General features: G+C 42.4%; 1 protein-coding gene across 6 annotated transcripts in view; it reads left to right on the forward strand.

The window, feature by feature from the left end:
- Positions 1 to 18,365, forward strand: part of dock8 (dedicator of cytokinesis 8) — a 325,410-nt gene that overhangs the window by 291,400 nt on the left and 15,645 nt on the right. For all 6 annotated transcript variants that reach the window (XM_068030192.1, XM_068030191.1, XM_068030196.1 and 3 more), the window contains 6 exons: positions 2,535 to 2,669; positions 4,762 to 4,914; positions 6,005 to 6,163; positions 8,269 to 8,369; positions 14,470 to 14,662; positions 14,756 to 14,899. In XM_068030192.1, coding sequence (XP_067886293.1) covers positions 2,535 to 2,669; positions 4,762 to 4,914; positions 6,005 to 6,163; positions 8,269 to 8,369; positions 14,470 to 14,662; positions 14,756 to 14,899 — 885 coding nt within the window. The remainder of the gene's footprint in view (positions 1 to 2,534; positions 2,670 to 4,761; positions 4,915 to 6,004; positions 6,164 to 8,268; positions 8,370 to 14,469; positions 14,663 to 14,755; positions 14,900 to 18,365) is intronic.

Here is an 18,365-nt window from a genome sequence, read left to right on the forward strand (position 1 = left end):
CATGAGGCCCTCATTTTCACACTTTCCATATTTTTGATTCCACATCTGGCCACTGCCAGACCGTAAGGGCTAGATTTTATGGAGCCGGCGGGGGTCCCGACGCCAGACCCAAAAGGTGAGGGAACCCTGCCTTGGCCCTTTGGAGACAACCCACCCCGCTGGCTCTACTTAACGGTGCTTAGGCAATTAACTGTCTGGTGCCAGGGTCCCCATCTCTTTTTTAGGATAGGCTTTGAGGGCGTGGGGGGTTGGGGGTGTGGGTTGTTAGCAGAGGGCTGGCCTTTGCTGCCAGGGGCCCTCCATAAGCCACAAATTGCCATTAATTGGCCACTTAAGAGCCTCAATTGGCCTCTAGGTGGGAAGGCCATCCTTAAACTTCCCTGGACTAAATTCCATGGTGTCGGAAAACTGACAGTCACTCCAGTCCCCACACTATTCTATGGGCCCCCCGCCTCAGTTCCCATCCCTGGGGGGGTTCCATAAAATTCAGCCCTAAATATGCAGCACCATGCTACTGGGATGGTGTTGTGATGCGGCTATTCAGCCACCTCAATGTAGCGTTCACCCATCATTGACCGTAGGCTTCAGGTGTATGTGAACTGGGTGCCTCATTGTGGATTTTGGTGCCTGATGTTGCCCCATGTATGGGTCTACCACATGGCCTCATAGTTCACTCGCACATTTAATTCATGCTGTGTTTCCAATTTGGCATTGTAAACGCCACTCACCTTTCCAGACCCCACCACGTCATTAAATCTCTTCCTGCACTGGATCCACGTTCTGCTCCTCAGCCACCTCCGGCCGTGCCTTCTTTGTTAGGCTTGCTGGCCGCCTCCTCCTGTCTGCTGGGAACAGGACACCTCTACTTTGCCTTGCTGCCTGCAGGAGCACCTCCATGGAGGCGTCAATGATTCTTGGAGCAACCCTCCCTCGTGTTGAAGCTACTCTAAACCCTGTGTTTTGTAGCCTGTGTCTGCAGCCTCCCTGAATGCTGTTGGTTTGCCTTTAAAAATGGTGCCTAACATGAAGTGCCGGCACTATGATCCACCCGCCACCATTAATTTGCCAGCTTCCCCGCCTGCTGGTCCTTAATTGGCTCTTCCTCATAAAATCATTGAGAAAGTCCCACCACCCGCCTGTATATGCTGTCAACAAATTCCACCCCCCCCCCCCCACAATATCAGGTCATCCACCTAGCTGGGCAGTTTTTTTTTTCAATTATATATTAGTGCCTCAAACTTGGATATATTTATCACCATGGTTTAATAATTATTTTGCTGTAGTTATTGTTTAGCTTTGGTGCTGCGCCAAAGCAGCATCAATGTATATATAGAACTTGCCACTCTAGTTATACGGCTGTTTTGGCACCAGTGCTTCAAAGAAGAGGCCTTCTTAGTTTCATTTGTCACCAGCTACAGTACATACACTCAATACACACCTAGATGTTTTCGGGGAGCGAGGGAAAGATAGTTGGTGAGAGAGTCTTTTTCCCACTTCCTGTTAGGTGGCTACAAAGCAACATTGATGGAGGATTGGCAATGTGTTTCTGAACTTCCCTGCCATCTGAGGGATAGGATTGTGCTAAGGAGGATTAAAAAAAGGTGGAAATATTTTTGACATGAAGGAGTAGTGAGGGTAAAAAAACAGAAATATTTCTAAGCTGACTTATAAGCACATTTATTATCCACTTTGTTCATATTTTGAAAATTACAAATGATATCGTAGCTAAAGGGAGGATCACTGGCTCCATCCAGTGCATTAGGGGAAAAATTTGAATCACGGCCGCCGATCTGTGTCTGAAACCTTGGCCCAACCCATTGATGTCAAGGCCCGGCTGATGCTAAGTACAATATTGGCTGCTGATTGATTATCACCGATTTGAGGCTTTTACCAAATACTAATTTCACCCATTTTATTCTATACTGCATGAGCGCTGTGGCTAAGCTTGAATTTGGCAACTTTTATAGGACTGATATGCTAAAAATCATCAATTTAACCACTTCATATTGCACCTGCTAATTGTGTTAGTGGACTTAATAGTAAGGAGCTTTTCTTTCACAGGTTTTCTTCCCCTTCACTTCCAAAGTTGTTGACCCCTTTCCTGGGGTACTGCTCAATGGTTGTCAGTCACCATGTGACCAATCTCACCATTATTTATGTTTCAGCCTCAGTGGTGAGTGTTGGCAGGTTACTCTTAACTGAACCCACACATATGCACACTTGTAACACATTTCCTATGTTTCTAGGACGCAAGATAGCAATCAAGAATGATTGTAACATCCTTTATAAAGGAAGTTGAAAAGAAGCATACTTTTTTCTATCTATTTCTGTTATCTTTTGGGGTTTTTTAATCGTGAGTATGGAAAATGTCATTGAGGAATTACCATCAGGAAATTACTGTTGAACCAGTAACTTTTTCAGATATTCACTCAATTGAAATGTTCAATGTTTGCATTATAAAATGTTGTGTATGGTGACTTATGGATTAAGTAATCTAAAATGCCTTCAAATATGTTCATTCTTTCCTGTTGTAGGTAATTTCAGTGTCCGATTGTAAGGACAGTGTCTTAGGAAGTGTTCTCAGGGTTCTTCTTCACAGCCTGGGCTGTAATCAGAGCTCCTACTTCATGACACATTGCTTCAGCACATTGAGAGCCCTCATGGCCAAGGTAAAACCAAAACATTGTGTATCTACTTTAAGGACAGTGTATAGAATAAGAGCTGGATAATAAAATCGTTTCAAATAATTTAAGATTTGCTGACTGTTTTATGAGTTGGAACACTGCACTTTCATATATGGTTTCTAATTTCAAATGAACAAGTCTAAGAAGTTGAAGGTTACTTTGAAATACATTTGGGCAGTTTTAAACAAGTTCCCACTTGGCACAGGGCAGTCTGCACAAAACTAATTCAACACCAATTGGCAATATCAGAGTCCACAGGGTTGGCTGGTGTATCAGAAATGGAAATGTATAAGAGTAGCTCTAAGGTTAATGCTAAAGCATTTTTGTGCTGAATTTCCTTGGTAGTTCCACTGGGCTGTAACTCCAGTGGAAATCTGATGAAAACACTTGGAATAAAGATGGGAAATTTGCAATTCATTGATGGCATGCCTGTTTTAGAGGGACAAAATGAAAGTCTAAGCTTCCAACATAGTGGGTGCCTTGCGTGTGCACATTCTGTGCCAGAAGTATGCCACCATATTGGTAAATGTTCCAGTATTGGCGTCCAGGGCCCATGCCTGAAACATATGAAACAGGTCCTCAGCAAATGCAAACAGGGGACCTAATGCCCATTTGAAGCTCCCTTCCACAGCTCACCAGCAAAATACTGATGAGGCCCGAGGTCCAATTTCAGGTAAGCCTCAAACCCTTGGCACCTGGTACGTGCTGCCAGCACACCATCAATTTCAGCCTTAAGAACAGGGTGAAACGAATTTCCACATGGAGACACAGATACACCAGGTACCAACCTCATTTGGGAAATCCCCGTTAGATTTGTAAGTGTAGAGCCTCTGTCCACCCCTTACAAGGCCAGCCATGCCAGAAGGGGTGCAGCTCGGTTCTGGGAGGGGGTCAGGGTGTAAGGACTCAGTACATTGGATGTTCTCATTTTCCTGGTCCATAAAGGAAGTGGTGTAAGACAGAAGGCTGTCACAGCAAATGAGATGAGACATACCAACCTCCAGAACATCCACAGTGGTTGGGGGTTTGGTGGGGCGGGGGGCACGGAGGTTGTAGAGGGAGGTGGAATTTAAGGAAGGTAAGATAATTTTTTTTAAAATGGGATCAACTTGCTTTGTTCTATGTTGCATATATGTGAAAGAGAAAGAGAAATTAGGGCCTTGACCCTAGGGCTATTTGGGCAGAGGGAAGAACCATATGTCACTTTGATTTGCTGATTTCATGCATAACTGATCTAGTAATTCATTTTGATACAGTTTATATAACCAAGTTATGCATTGGGTGGTGTAGGGCTCCCAACAAATGTAAATATTGAGGTAGCTTACCCAGTGTACACTAAAGGACATTTTGGGAGAATGCCAAGATCACACAGGCAGAGCATCAAGAACCAGTAATTAAACGGATGCTGACTGGCCTTAAAAAGGTGACATTTTTGTATTGAAAATCTGTCTCTGAAAACAGACCTGTTTCACCAGTTGAACATTGGAGACCATAATGCAGAAAGTTCTGCAACATGCAGAGGAGAGCATTAACCAGGAATGCAGACCTTCTATTTTCTACCTGGTCTCCCCTGAAGCACTGTTACCTAGAGGATTGGTCAAGCACTCATCACCTTGTGGCATGTTTTCTCAACTTAAATAAAATTGGTCAGTGTAGTGATGTAGAGCACTGCCTATAGTTAAGTCACACACTATGGGACAGTATGCATATTGGACACTGAACAGACCCCAGGCCTCAGCAACTGATATTCCTAAGCAATTGCATCTGATGTGCAAAAGCTCTTCAGGCATCATGAACTGCTTAAGCAGCCCTATTATGCATTTTTTGAATAATAAGAGTTGTTAAACACCTGAATGACAGTCCATGTGATGAACAGAGTGAACTAGACTGCACAGTGCTATGATGAAACACACTGGATATTTTAGGTCTACCTCATTTGATTCAACATTTGTGAAGTGGCCTTGAACATTTTGTTTTACATTCAAGGCAGTATATAAATTCAAGTTGTTGTTAATTGGCATGAAATGTTCTTTCCTTGGAATGCTGACACTTTGATATTGTTCTTTTGTTTCATTAGTATGCAGACCTGCTGTTTGAGGAGGAGGCAGAACAGTGTTCTGACATGTGTCAGAGAGTCTTACACCATTGCAGCAGCAGTATGGACAGCACCCGTACCCATGCGTGTGCCACACTCTACCTCATCATGAGGCACAGCTTTAGCACAATCAGCGTAAGCCTTCATTACTTTTATCCAGAAAGTGCAGTAACTGCTGTAGAGTTGGTCGTAACAGCAAGTTACATGCAGGCTTGGGAAAACCACATTGTTATTCTGTGTAGAAAGCATCACAAATAAATAATGATGGTCAGTGCCATCAGTGGATAACCATTTCACATCGCCTTTGAAATTGACAGGGAAAATTACCTCTCGAGATAGTAGCAGCACCACATTTACCTTACAGTGCTGGCAGCAATGGAAGGCTGTTGGCAACAGGAAAATGCATTTTTTTCTTCTTCACATACCTCACATGAACACAATGGTGTAAATTGTGGTGAGATGGCTGTGATTTGCACCTATCAGCAAAGCACCAATGCTTCCATCAGACAAAGGGGAGGTAAACATTCTGGGTCTGTAACTCGGCCACCAGAATGAGGGATCTGGATTTAGTATTGCAACGCAGGAATCTAAACTATACAAGCATTGGAATGTAACTCTTTTTAAAGAGAAACCATTGATTTTATACAAAATGTATGACTCCATTATCCTTTATGAGCACTGATTAATCGAATTTTCATCTGATGTGCAGAAGAATGATGCTTGCATTGTAATTTATTATACCCTCATAAAGTGATCTTCATTACCTGATCGATTACCACAATTGGCACCCTGAAAGGAATTCACATCCTGAGCAATTTTTTATGTACACACTCATCCTTACTCCAGGATGTGTGTTTACTGACTCGAGACAATCCTTCCTGGGCACGTTACAGGAGAGCTGTTTTCCACATTTAACTTCACAAGCAAGGCTGTCACATGGGTATGACATCTTCTGGCTACCAAACTGGCAGCCTCTGCAACAGTTGCTGTATGCAGATCATTATAAATATCCCAATCTTATAATGTCTAAATGTAATTGTAAAATCAAGCCCAAAGTCATACCAGTTCAAAACATAAATCAATCAGTCATCTCAACTGTTTGGAGTCATGAATTATATCACTTGTACATTCTGTATTTTTCATGGTCGATCACCAGAGGTACAGGGTGTAAAATGAGTGTGTGTTAGTGTTGCTACCGCTTGAATTTGGTGTTTTACACTTTCAGAATTTTGCCAGAGTTAAAATGCAGGTCACCATGTCTTTGGCATCACTAGTGGGTAAATCAGCTGATTTTAATGAAGAATATTTGAGGCGATCTTTACGAACTGTTCTAGCTTATGCAGAGGACGATGAAGACATGCAGCCGACAATGTTTCCAATTCAGGTAGGGTGATTTTGCACTAAGTGTAGTACCCCATTGTAACACTGAAATAATTAAATTTTGTATATTTTGATGGCAGTTCCACATGCACTGGCAGGTTTCTAGTACCTTTCCCAAGCTGCTATTTTTCATGTGTGAGGCTAGTACTCCTGGTTTATCCAACCATGGGGAGGGAATCAATGTGGTGTGGGAGGGGGGGTGGAGGGGGCATCACAATTTGGATCAATTCCGACCTCATCCTATATGCACATAGTACACTTTCCACTGGAATAAAGTACATGAGTGCCAAGTTCCGCTCAGCCTGATTACAAAGTGGTGCTGAAGTATAACTGCTCTAAAACAAGTGCTGGTCTCCAAATTAGTACCTACAGTACAAAGGGGTCATACAAATGTTCTCTCTTGTCTTTCCAGAGATTTCTGTCAGAGGTTTAATGTAGTTCTGTTTGTACATAAGATGGCCTATTTTCTATGTTTCTATGATCTCCAGGAAATTTCTTTGGATTTGGAACCTCTCTAAGCTACTTTTATACTGGGGTTCAGTGACTTTCCAATATGTTTACTTTGGAATTTCAGTCAGCTGTGCCACACCCACACATCGAGAGCTAGCACCCCACTCAACCCAATGCAAAAGAAGGTTAAGTCTGTCCTTATCAATAGGAAACTAATATGCAGGCTGAAAATCGATATCTTTTCTGGTACGCTCTTGCCAGAGTTATTACACTGAAACACAGATATTACAGAGTTCAGCCTTGGATCATGGCCTGGACTCCCAAAGAGGAATCAAATTTATTTTACATTAGGTCAGCTGTTGGCACTCTCACCTCTGAGTCAGAAGGACTTGAGCACAAAAATCAAGGCTGACACTCCAGTGTGGTACTGATGGACTGCGGCACTGCGGGGGGTGCCGTCTTTTGGATGAGATGTTAAACCAAGGTCCTGTCTGCCCTCTCAGGTGGACGTAAATGATTCTATGGCACTATTTCGAAGAACAGGCGAGTTATCCGTGGTGGCCTGGCTAATGTTTATCTCTCAATCAACATAACAAAAGCATATCATCTGCTCATTGTCATATTGCTGTTGTGGGAGCTTTCTGTTCACAAATTGTCTGCCATGTTTCCTACATTATAACAGTGACTACACTTCAAAAGTACTTTTGGCTGTAAAGCACTTTTCAACATCCTGTGGTCATGAAAGGCACTATATAAATGCAAGTCTTTCATTTTACATTATGGTTCCCTTACAAAGTAGATCAAAAGGGCATCACTTTATCCTTTCTGGGGACAAATCCTACACCACCTTCAGACACAGCAGCGTTTGCTTAACTTTTCAGCATGTTAGGGACACAGCTGACCCATGTGACATATATTAATCCACATGTTAATTAAGGGAACCACCAACCCCCATGCATAAACTTTGACTGGATCAGCAGCAGAGATCCCAGACAGGCACATCCATGCTGTACCCTCCCCATTGTATTTATATTAACTGGCATCCCATCAAATGAATGTAATCAAAAATTACTGCGGTGCCACAGTCAGAGCTGCAACGGGATTTCACCAGTGGCAGGGCAGTGAATCAGACTTGCTATTCCCTGTCAATATTTGACCAATAATTAGCAAATTTATACAGTAAGTAACATTGCCATACAGACCAGGAAGTAGCCCAGTTTGATTCTTGGTCTTTGCTGAGTTGATTACAGCCAGGGATTGACATCAGCACCTCAAGTTAAAAAGGGGAAAATTAGCCAGAATTCTCATTTCTGATCTCCAGCCTTACTGGAAATGCCTGTGTATGGATATCAGGTGGGGATTGTATTGGGTTCAGCTGTGATGTCCCTCAGAGATTAATAGTCTTCTGTTACTCATTGTAATAATTCATGTATGCCAAAGTGCTGGTGAATGCCCGTGGAACCATATGTTAGCAAGGAGTGAGCGGCTTCAGGTGAGGAGAAAAGTCTTTCTTAAAAAAAAAAGATGCCACAATTGTATAAAATGTGGTTAATAAATTCCATGTAAATAACATTTAAATTGATTTGATGACCCTTTGCATGACCATATACACCAGTCATTCAAGTTGAAGCATTGCCTGTGCTTTTAATTTCTTTCCAGGTGGAGGAACTACTGCTTAACCTCAACAGCATCTTGTCTGACACAGTAAAAATGAGAGAGTTCCAGAAGGATCCCGAGATGCTCATGGACCTGATGTACAGGTACATAAACACACACAAAAATACAATCACATGGTTATGTTTCCCAGGTGTCCCATCACTGCTACTCTTTCTCTTTTAGGCAGGTTAGTAAAAGCCAACAACTGATCCATAGTTATCATTCCTGCTGCTTCCGGGATGTGTGTTACTGTGGTGCTGCTTCAGTGAGAGGCATGCAGGATACTGTGTGTTATTGACTCTCTCTAAGCCATTGCCAGGCTGCTCTACTATGCTTACATTGGCAGAAAAGTGATAAATATTAGATTGTTAGCTCTCTGACCATCTTCAATCTGAGCTTGCATTGCACAATAATGTGGGTGGTGTTTTAGTGGTTGTGTATATGTGTGGGACTTAGTGAGATGGCGACATGTACTAAGAGCAGGATGGTACTTGATCTGAGCTTAGGGGAGATCTGACAATTTGCCTTTCCCAAATGCCTCCATGGTTTTAGGGCACACATCCATGGTGGCCTGTTCCAAGGGAGTTATGGGTCTGTGAGTTGTTAGGCTTTATTCAGTTGAAATCTTGAAATTTGTGTCATCACAGATGGAAAGGTATTCTTGAAATATAAGTTGCAAGAGCACAAGCATAGTGACAAATATGTGCCCGACCTGTGGGTCAACCTGTATGCCAGGAAGTGATCATATATCATGCAGCTATGTTATGCTGCAGTGATTTTGTGTGTGAAGCCCTTGGAATATTTGAGTATGCCAAGTGTCATGAAGACCCCACCTGCCACGAATGAGGCATATTAATTTTGTCATATGAAATATTAATTTTAAACTGTTGCTGGACTGAAAAGATAACTTGTTTAAAAAGATCACAGCAGTGGCTAGAAACATTTACATTCTAAGAGACAGTTGCCTGGAGGAGACAATGGAACTGCTTCCTGATCCAATTAACCCAAATGGATTTTGATCACCAGACATTGAATGTGTAACAAGCCAGCATTCCATCTCTTCCCCCACCCCTTTCCCCCCCCAACTGAGGGTGTCTGCTAAGATGGAGAATCCACAATAAATGCAGGAGAGTTTGTTGAAAAAACCTATTCACATGACTGACCTGCCGGCCCAGGGTTTTTGAATTGTGTTCACAGAACAGTTTGAAGACAGAGACTGCAATTTGAAGACAAAAGAGAAGGAAGGTCTCTCCATGGCTCTCTCTCGAATTTCCAGATCCACTGAAGCCTTAAACCTCAAGAGAGAAGACTCCTACATAAAAACAGTTTGAAAGCATGCACTGGGCCCCAACAAAACGGCAAGATTTAACTGCAATCAAAGACTCTGCATCGAACTCAAAAGATATTAAATGAGCTCCAGCTATTGCTTCAGACTTTTTCCCTTTATTCTTTCTCTTCTTCCATCTCTATCTGCATGTGTGTTTATCGCGTATGCATGCTAGCGTGGTCGCATCACGTATTTTTAGTAGTTTTAACCGAATTAGAGTTTTAAGGTTAATAACCTTACACCTTTCTCGTTTAAATCTAAGAAAACCTGTCTGGTTGATTTCTTTGCCATTACAATTGGAGAGCAATGAACAAGGATTCACTGAGGGGAAGCTAAAACACAAGTGTTTTTTTAAAAAAAAACTAAATCCCCTGTTATGGTCAAACCTGGAAAAGGCTGAGAGGAAACCCCTAGAACCCTTTCTCACCTGGTCGTAACACAAGGCTATCATTATAACAAGGCTGTGTTACATCTTGAATGTATACCTTGGTGAAGTATGGATATGCATGAGATGCAATGAAGAGCTGTAAGGTTTTATGGTGAGAGTAAATGTGGAATAAGTTGCTCGGCAACATTTTATGGTGCAATCTTAGGCCTCTAGGCCTGGGAAAGGATACTTTTGGGTAATTAGCTTGTAACATTTCTTAAAGTGTCCGATCCTCTCCAGTGTCTGCTGCCAAGTCCTGTAAGTATTGTACAGACATTTGAGACTGGCCACCTCATTCTGACAGGTATGGTACACTGCTGTCCTGTGAGGAGATTGCCCTAGCATCAAACAGAGCAAATCTCCTGACATCCACTTTACCTACCATCAAACAGGAAGTTGGGTACTACAATGTTCTGTCACTTGTCCACATTTCATATCTTCATCTCATACCTACACATTGGGTCTCCTGTCTGATATTTATGTCTGATATTTTCCCTCCCCTTCAGCCTCGGAAAAGTTTGACAAATATGTAAGATTTATTTTGAGCATTCAGAAAGGTAGAAACAATATTTGTCCCTTTCTATGGCTATTTACCTTTAAATGGAATTAGCCCTTTCACCAGATTTTCCATATCCTCCATTAGGCAACCTCCCAGGATCAGCCAAAGCTGCACTGTGAGCTCATGTTAACTATTCAAATGAGTTGACCATGGAAAATTGCAGGGAGTCAGACTCTTGTCTCGCTTTGCACGAGTTAGCCATTTCCAGCTCCACTTCTTCAAGGGTGTAAAATCAGCCCTCTACAGTTAAAAATTTAGAGCTGGAAATCCAGGACAGTCTGGAGTAGCATGCTAGCTGTGCGGCTGAGCCCATCAGTGACTCATTTGAATGTCTTTAGCTTGCTTAAGCTGCAACTCTCATTGATATTATCAAAGTGAGCAACAAAGCAATTAATGATACAGTGAAGTTCCCTACCTTTTGGATCACTGAGTCTCAGAATGGACCCAGCCCCTGTCTAAAAATAATTTGTTGGTTAAGAACTGTCTATTTCCTTCTTTTCCCTTTGACTGTGCAGCTACAGGAATTTCCATTAAAGAGTTTCACTGAAAAGTGGTCATCGTAGCTTTTTCAAAGGCAGCATCAAAGTTGTTAGCTTTCTATGAGGGGCTATTGTTGCAGTTTTTCTGTTAATATTACTACATTGGTTTCACTGGGACAATATTCTTCTCGGAAAAGCCATAAAACACCTAGGTAGCTATTCTTTGATTTTTAAAAAAAAGTGTTTTGATATTAAAGGCACAAACAAGTCTTCAGCATCCTAGTGATCTCTTCATTTCACCAGCCATGAAGGAAGCATTTCTCAATGAAATGATAAGGCATCAAAGTGGAGTTTTTATTTTATAAATACATTTGAATTTGAACAAACCTAAAAATGGTCTGGGAAGATATATGACTGAAATGAAATTGTTGCTGTAAAAGTAAATATACTGTAAATCAGAAACAAAAGCAGAAAATGTAGACATACAGAAGACATTTAAATGGTATTTGAAAAGAGAAAAGGTAGTTTAGATAGGTGGCTGGTGACCTGTATGTTCAGTATTTTCTGAAATTATTGATGGCTACCTTCAGTTGCCTCATCATTTCCCATCAATATGATATACAAGAACCAATTATAGCCAAGGCTTCCCCTCGGGCATCGCCAAAGAGACAATTTTGTTCTGGACACTGGGAGAAGAATATTAAATATTAATGTTTTAAAGGAAGTAGGTGAGAATATTACAGCTGCCCCAACTATCATCTTCTAACATTCTCTTGTTTTCGGAACCATTCCTTTAGATTGGAAAATTGCAAATGTCACTAGACTATTTTTGGAAGATGAGAGAGGAAAACCTGGGAATTATAGACCCGTTTGCCTAACATCTGTTGTCAGGAAATTGCTAGAGTCTATGAGTAAGGATAAGGTGACTGAACATTGTCATCAGCTTATCAGAAATAGCCAGCATGGATTTGTAAAGAGTAGACTCTGCCTTATGAACCTGATTAAATTTCTTGAAGAAATGGTGGACAGGGAAATGTCTATGGATGTTATTTATATGGACTTCTAGAAGGCATTTGATAAAGTCCCTCATAAGAAACCGCTAGCTAAAGTTGAAGCTCTTGGAACTGAAGGCAACTTATTAACCTGGTGAGTGCGGTGGAGGCAGATTCAATTGAAGCATTTAAAAGGGAATTAGACTGTTATATGAAACGGAAGAATGTGCAGGATTGTGGTGAGAAGGCAGGGGAATGGCACTAAGTGAATTGCTTGTTCAGAGAGTCGGTGCAGATACGATGGGCTGTCTGGCCTCCTTCTGCACTGTAACAATTCTGTGATTCTGTGATTAGCTGAACGACAGGAGGCAGAAGAGCGAGATTTTAATTCATTCAAAACTCATCCACTTGCAGAGTTAAAATCAGGTACAGAGAGTAAGGATAATAGATATATACTGTAATTGGAAGGATGTGACTAATGGCATCCCTCAAAGATCTGTGTTGGGGTCTCAACTATTCACCATATTTACTAACTACTTAGATGGTGAAATAGAAAGCCACATATCTAAGTTTGCCAATGATACAAAGATGGAAGCATAAAATTACAAAGAGACATTGATAAATTAAGTGAATGGGCAAAACCGTGACAAATAGATTTCAATGTAGGCAAATGTGAAGTCATCCACTTTGGACCTAAAAGGGATAGAAACAGTGAAGGTCCAAAGAAGCCTGGGCATCCAGGCACATCATTAAAATGTCATGAACAGGAACAAAAATTAATCAAAAACGCTAATGGAACTATTACAGTCAGGTGAGGAGAGGTCGAAGGGTGTCCCTCTTTTCCCTGTTTGTTTGACCACAACAGGTTTAATTATTTTTTTAAAGTCGATGTACTGGCCAATTCAGTAGGTGTTTGGTTCTTGCTATGATTATAGCAAGTAAGTAATCAATTGGACAGATTTTCTTGAGTTAAACAAAGAAAGAGCTGAACTTTATTGCACTTAAACCGAGCTAAGAAATATTTAAAAAACGACACCCCAACTTATACGCGCGCATGCACACGCGCACACGCACACACACACACGCGCGCGCACAAATAAGTTACAGATGGGCGAGAGGAGATTAGTCAATTTAGAGTCCATAGGAAAAAGGTATACAGTCTGTGGAGATTGGTGATTCATCTAGCTTCTAGCTGAATTTGGTGGTCCTGAGGCTTTTAGTTTGAAGAGATAGATGACTGACTCGGGTTTCTTGGAAACAGTGAGGCAGATGATTTCCTCCAAAGGGGTTTCTGACTGTAGCTGGAGTATGCAGAGGTGGTCAGTCAGCAGGCAGGGTTTGAAGCTTGCAAGCGGGAATGGAGAGAGAATGGGTCTGCACATGTCAGAGTCCAGATGTTTCTCAACCTGCTGCAGAGAAACACCAACTTAAAACCACAGATGGGAGGGGGCTTGTCACATGACAGTCACTCAGTGATTCAAGCATGGTAGTTAGCAGTGTATTTCTTCTTGCTAAAGAGAACAGGCAGTTCCCTTAAACTTCCTGGGTCACGGTTCTTGCTGGAATGAACAGACATTTCATCTCCACCTCTCAGATCTTGCAATGTAGGATACAGTATTGCTAATTAGGTGGCCATTTTACGCTGCTAGCAAAGTCATTTTTATCTGTTCTTGTTAAAATTTCTTGAAAAAAATATAAATTCAGGTCTTCAGTCAGTGAATTAAAGAAAATTATCATTCAACAAAGCACGTTGGCGTGACAGAATGCTGGCTTTTATATCTAGAGGATAAGGATGCAATGGGGTAGAAGTCATGCTGCAGATATTCAAAGACCACACCTGGAGTACTACGCGCAGTTCTGGGCACCAAATATTAGGAAGGATATATTGGTCTTGGAGGAAGTGCAGCATATGTTTACCAGAATGCTACCTGGATTCCAAGGGTTAATTTAAGGGGTGAGATTACACAAACTAGGACTGTACACTTGGAATCTAGAAGGTTACAGGGTAATTTAATCAAAGTTTTTAAAATATTAAAGGGGAACAGATAGGGTAGTTAGAGAGGAACTATTTTCGCTGGTTGAGAAATCTAGATCTAGGGACATAGTCTAAAATTAGAGTCAGGCCTTTCAGGAGTGAAATTAGGAAACTTCTACACACAAAGGGTTCGAGAAGTTTGGAACTCTCTTATCCAAATGGTCATTGATACTAGATCAATTGTTAATTTTAAATCTTTATATTGATACCTTTGTTAACCAAAGGTATTGAGGGATATGGGGCATATGGAGTTAGGTCACAGATCAGCCATGATCTCATTGAATGGCGGGACAGGCTCGAGGGGCTAAGTGTCCTACTCTTGTTCCTATTACTGTTTAGTTTTATATATTATTTACTACTTTCTATTTTTTAATTTTAAATTCAGATTAGCCAAAGGATATCAGACTTCACCTGATCTACGTTTGACCTGGCTCCAAAATATGGCAGAGAAACATGCAAAACGCCAATGTTACACAGAGGCTGCATTGTGTTTGGTTCATGCTGCAGCACTGGTAGCAGAATACCTCAGCATGTTGGAAGATCACAAGTACCTTCCTGTGGGCAGTGTTAGCTTTCAGGTATGTCAGTTTGGAAAACATTCATTTAACACTTTGGGTATCACGATACGCAAGGAACTTTATTAAAACCCTTTTTTTTGTCATTGTTTCCAGAATATATCACCCAATGTGCTAGAAGAATCCGCTGTTTCAGATGACATTTTGTCGCCAGATGAAGATGGAATATGCAGTGGAAGATATTTCAGTGAAAATGGTCTTGTGGGTTTGCTCGAACAAGCTGCTGAACTCTTCAACACAGTAAGTGTCCTTTATCTTCTGGTACTCTTAGTTTATTTTTCTTTCCTCTTTTAGGTCCTCTTACCTCACATACTATTGCTACCAGCATAGATAGGCAACATGTTGCAGACTTCTACTGGGTCCTTCTCCAGCTTGCCATTTGGAGATGTAAGAGTGGCCTAGACACTTGGCAAAGCAGAGATCAGAACCTCACCATGTGAGGAACAAAAGACATGGATCAGTGATTAGTACTTTACAGCACAGTTCATTAGAGGACAAATTTACTGCCAGGACAACACAACTGTTTAAAGAACGGTAGTTTTCAATTGGATGACTTTAAATTCAAAACAGGAATGTACAGGTCGATTTTAACCCTATCTGCCCAGCGGAAATTGAGCCAGTGAGCAGATAGAGACAACAATGGTCGCTCAGATCCTGACCATTTCCATTTTTAACCTGTCGGTTTTGCAGGTGATGATGCCTGCCAAACGCAGATGGAAGCCTCCCAAATCTATTCAAATCGGGTCAATAGGATCTAATATATTTTAACGGAATTGTCTATCCAGGCTCCCCTGCCCTCTATTCCCCTCCTGCCACTCTTTCTCTGATGAGACCTCCTCAGAATCCCCTCCCCAGTAGTTACCTGGAAGCCAAGGGCTGCTGATTTTCATCTACCTGCAACCACTCTGCACTCTTGTCATGCTCATTCCTGGCAGGAAGTGGACTTGAAGCTGTTGAAATAATCCTGAGCTTGACATTTAGGCCAGTGAATTCACATTATTCACACACAACCACCACCTCCCCACAACCCTGCCTGAAACCCACTCTGAATTAAATTGACTCCATAATACACCTTTGACCGTTATGCTGATGTTGCACATATTTGGGATTTGTAAGCAACAACTAGTTATTTTTGTTCCAAAATATCATAGCAGGGAAGTCTGCATGGAGGATATATAATAGGAGCAACATTTATCACAATTGACAGCTAGGACGGTCTTATATGTGCCTGGAATAAACTAGAAATGTTGCTGTTCCCAACTGTGTGCTGTGTTTATACCAGAAGTAGAAATATAGCTAAGTGAACAAGTTGAAAATGTATCAACAGGCTCTTTTGAAATGCACTTAACACCATTAAGAGGGTGCCAGTTTTCCAGAGCAATTATTGTTGCATCTAAAAAGAATTAATGTGCTGCTTACTGTAGAATGTGTCACAAAAAAATTTACTGTATAGTTTATGTTCCCACATGTAAGTGTAAATGCTCAAAAAAAAGTCTGTGATCTATGATTTGCATTCTTACAATTGAAGCTGAACACAAAACCCGTGAGAGTTAAAATGCTGTGACTTAAATAAATCATAATCTCACTGGCCAAGAAACCATAATCTCACAGCCCAAGAATTATTCTGTTTAGAACACTCCTTTTGGTGTCTTTGCAAACCAAAGACTTGCAGGTTGATAGGTAAATTGGCCATTGTAAATTGCCCCTAGTGTAGGTAGGTGGTAGGAGAATGGTGGGGATGTGGTAGGGAATATGGGATTAATGTAGGATAAGTATAAACGGGTGGTTGTTGGTCGGCATCGACTGCCCTGTGGGCTAGGGTGGACCTTAGATGGCCCATGGAGGGCCCCTGGCAGTATACAACCCACCTCACTGAACACCTCCACCACTCCCCCACACCCAATGTCCACCCTCCCTCCCCCTCTCACTGGGGTCTGCCGGACTTGCCCTAGCGACCCCGTTTCATTTACCTGAGGTCCGGGTCTCCAGTGCTGGACATGGTTCCAAGGCCTTCTGTAGTACTGGCAGTGGCCATCATTCCCGGTGGTGCTGCTGCTGATACTACTGTGCTGTCTCTGATTGGCCAGCAGCTCTTGAAGGTGGGATCCCTGTCTTTACAGGGACAGGGATCCAGGTGCTGGAGGGGATGATCATTTAGGACTAAGATGAGGAGAAATTACTTCACTCAAAGCATTGCTAATCTTTGGAATTCTTTACCCCAGAGGGTTGTGGATTCTCCATCATCCAATACATTTAATGCTGGGATAGACAGATTTTTGGTGTTTCATGGAATCAAGTGATATGGTGAGCAGGCAGGATAAACGTAATGGGTGTAGGGGATGGTGGGAAAGTGTGAACTTTAAGCTTTGTGCAGTCTTGGGGGTGCAGTGAGATTTAAAAGATGTGGTTTGTTGGGGGGGTGCAAGGACAGATAGTTAATGTAATTGTTATTGGGGGATGGGAAAGGGGCATTAAAAATTTATTTCATAACTTTCGGAGCGGTATAACTTAAAAAAATTTAAATATGCTGGCAGGGCTGGCTGCCCTTTAAAAACGGCGCCAGTGCCTGTGCACAGGCAGCTGACGCCAATGCCAATGACGGACAGACCTCCCCCTCCATGCGATTGAGGGGGACAGGCCGCCCTGGCTATTTAAATGAGCCGCCGTGCAGGAGATCGCAGAGGTTCTTTGGCGTGCAGCTGGCATGTGTGGGCCGCCAGTTTTTGACTTCACCACCGATCTTGGTAGCAGGCTCTTAAAATCCAGCCCGTTGATTAGAAAACCAGGGAAGTTATGCTGAAGTATTGCGTCCAGTTCTGGTCACCATACTTTAGGAAGGATGTGAGGATGCAGAGGAGATTTACCAGAAGAGTTTCAGGGATGGGGGATTTTAGTTACAAGGTTAGGTTGGAAAAGATTGAGGGGAGATTTGATGGAAGTGTATGACAGGCTTCGATAAGGTAGACAAGGAAAAGCTGGGCTGAATTTTATCTGCGCTCCGTGCTCCGACATGGAAGGGCCGCTGCACAGCCCCTGCGATATTTTGTGCAGGGGCTGATTTAAACAGGAGGGCGGACGGAGCGGCTGCCCCGATGACGTAGAGGGGGCAGCCGCCGCATTCCACCAACAGCGTCTGGTGCAACAGATTTAAGTTATTAAAGGTACAGTATGTGTAATTTTTTAAAAGATAAATAATTAGGAGATGGAGGCCTTACCCCAACCTCCCCAATGGTCATGTCATTGCCCATTATTAACAAAACTTACCTTATTCCCTACCTGAACTCCTCCCCCCACAACCTTCTAACTTTTGCCCTTCAACCCCTTCCCACCATCCCCACAGCCAATAAAAAGTGATTTCCCTGTTCCCCCACCCCTCCCGCACTAAAAATTTTATTCCTCCCCTCCCCACCAATGTCTCGCCTCAGAACTCCATATGGAGTTCCGATGCTGCACGAGTTGCGTTCGGCGGCCGTACAATTGCCGTGGGACGGCCGCCTGCAGGTAAGTTAATTTACATCTTATTACTGTTCATTTAAATATTTAGATGAAGGCCCCATTGCCAAGTGGGAGGGGACCTCGATACAGCCCCCCCCCCCCACCGACAGTAATATGCGGCAGGCCCTTTTCGACATCGGGGGTCAAGGCGGGCCTCTCCCTGCTGAATTTTACGGGCCCCCCCCGCCACGACCCACGGCATCGAAGAGCT

The sequence above is a fragment of the Heterodontus francisci genome, chromosome 4, assembly GCF_036365525.1.
Source record: "Heterodontus francisci isolate sHetFra1 chromosome 4, sHetFra1.hap1, whole genome shotgun sequence".
Lineage (NCBI taxonomy): Eukaryota > Metazoa > Chordata > Chondrichthyes > Heterodontiformes > Heterodontidae > Heterodontus > Heterodontus francisci.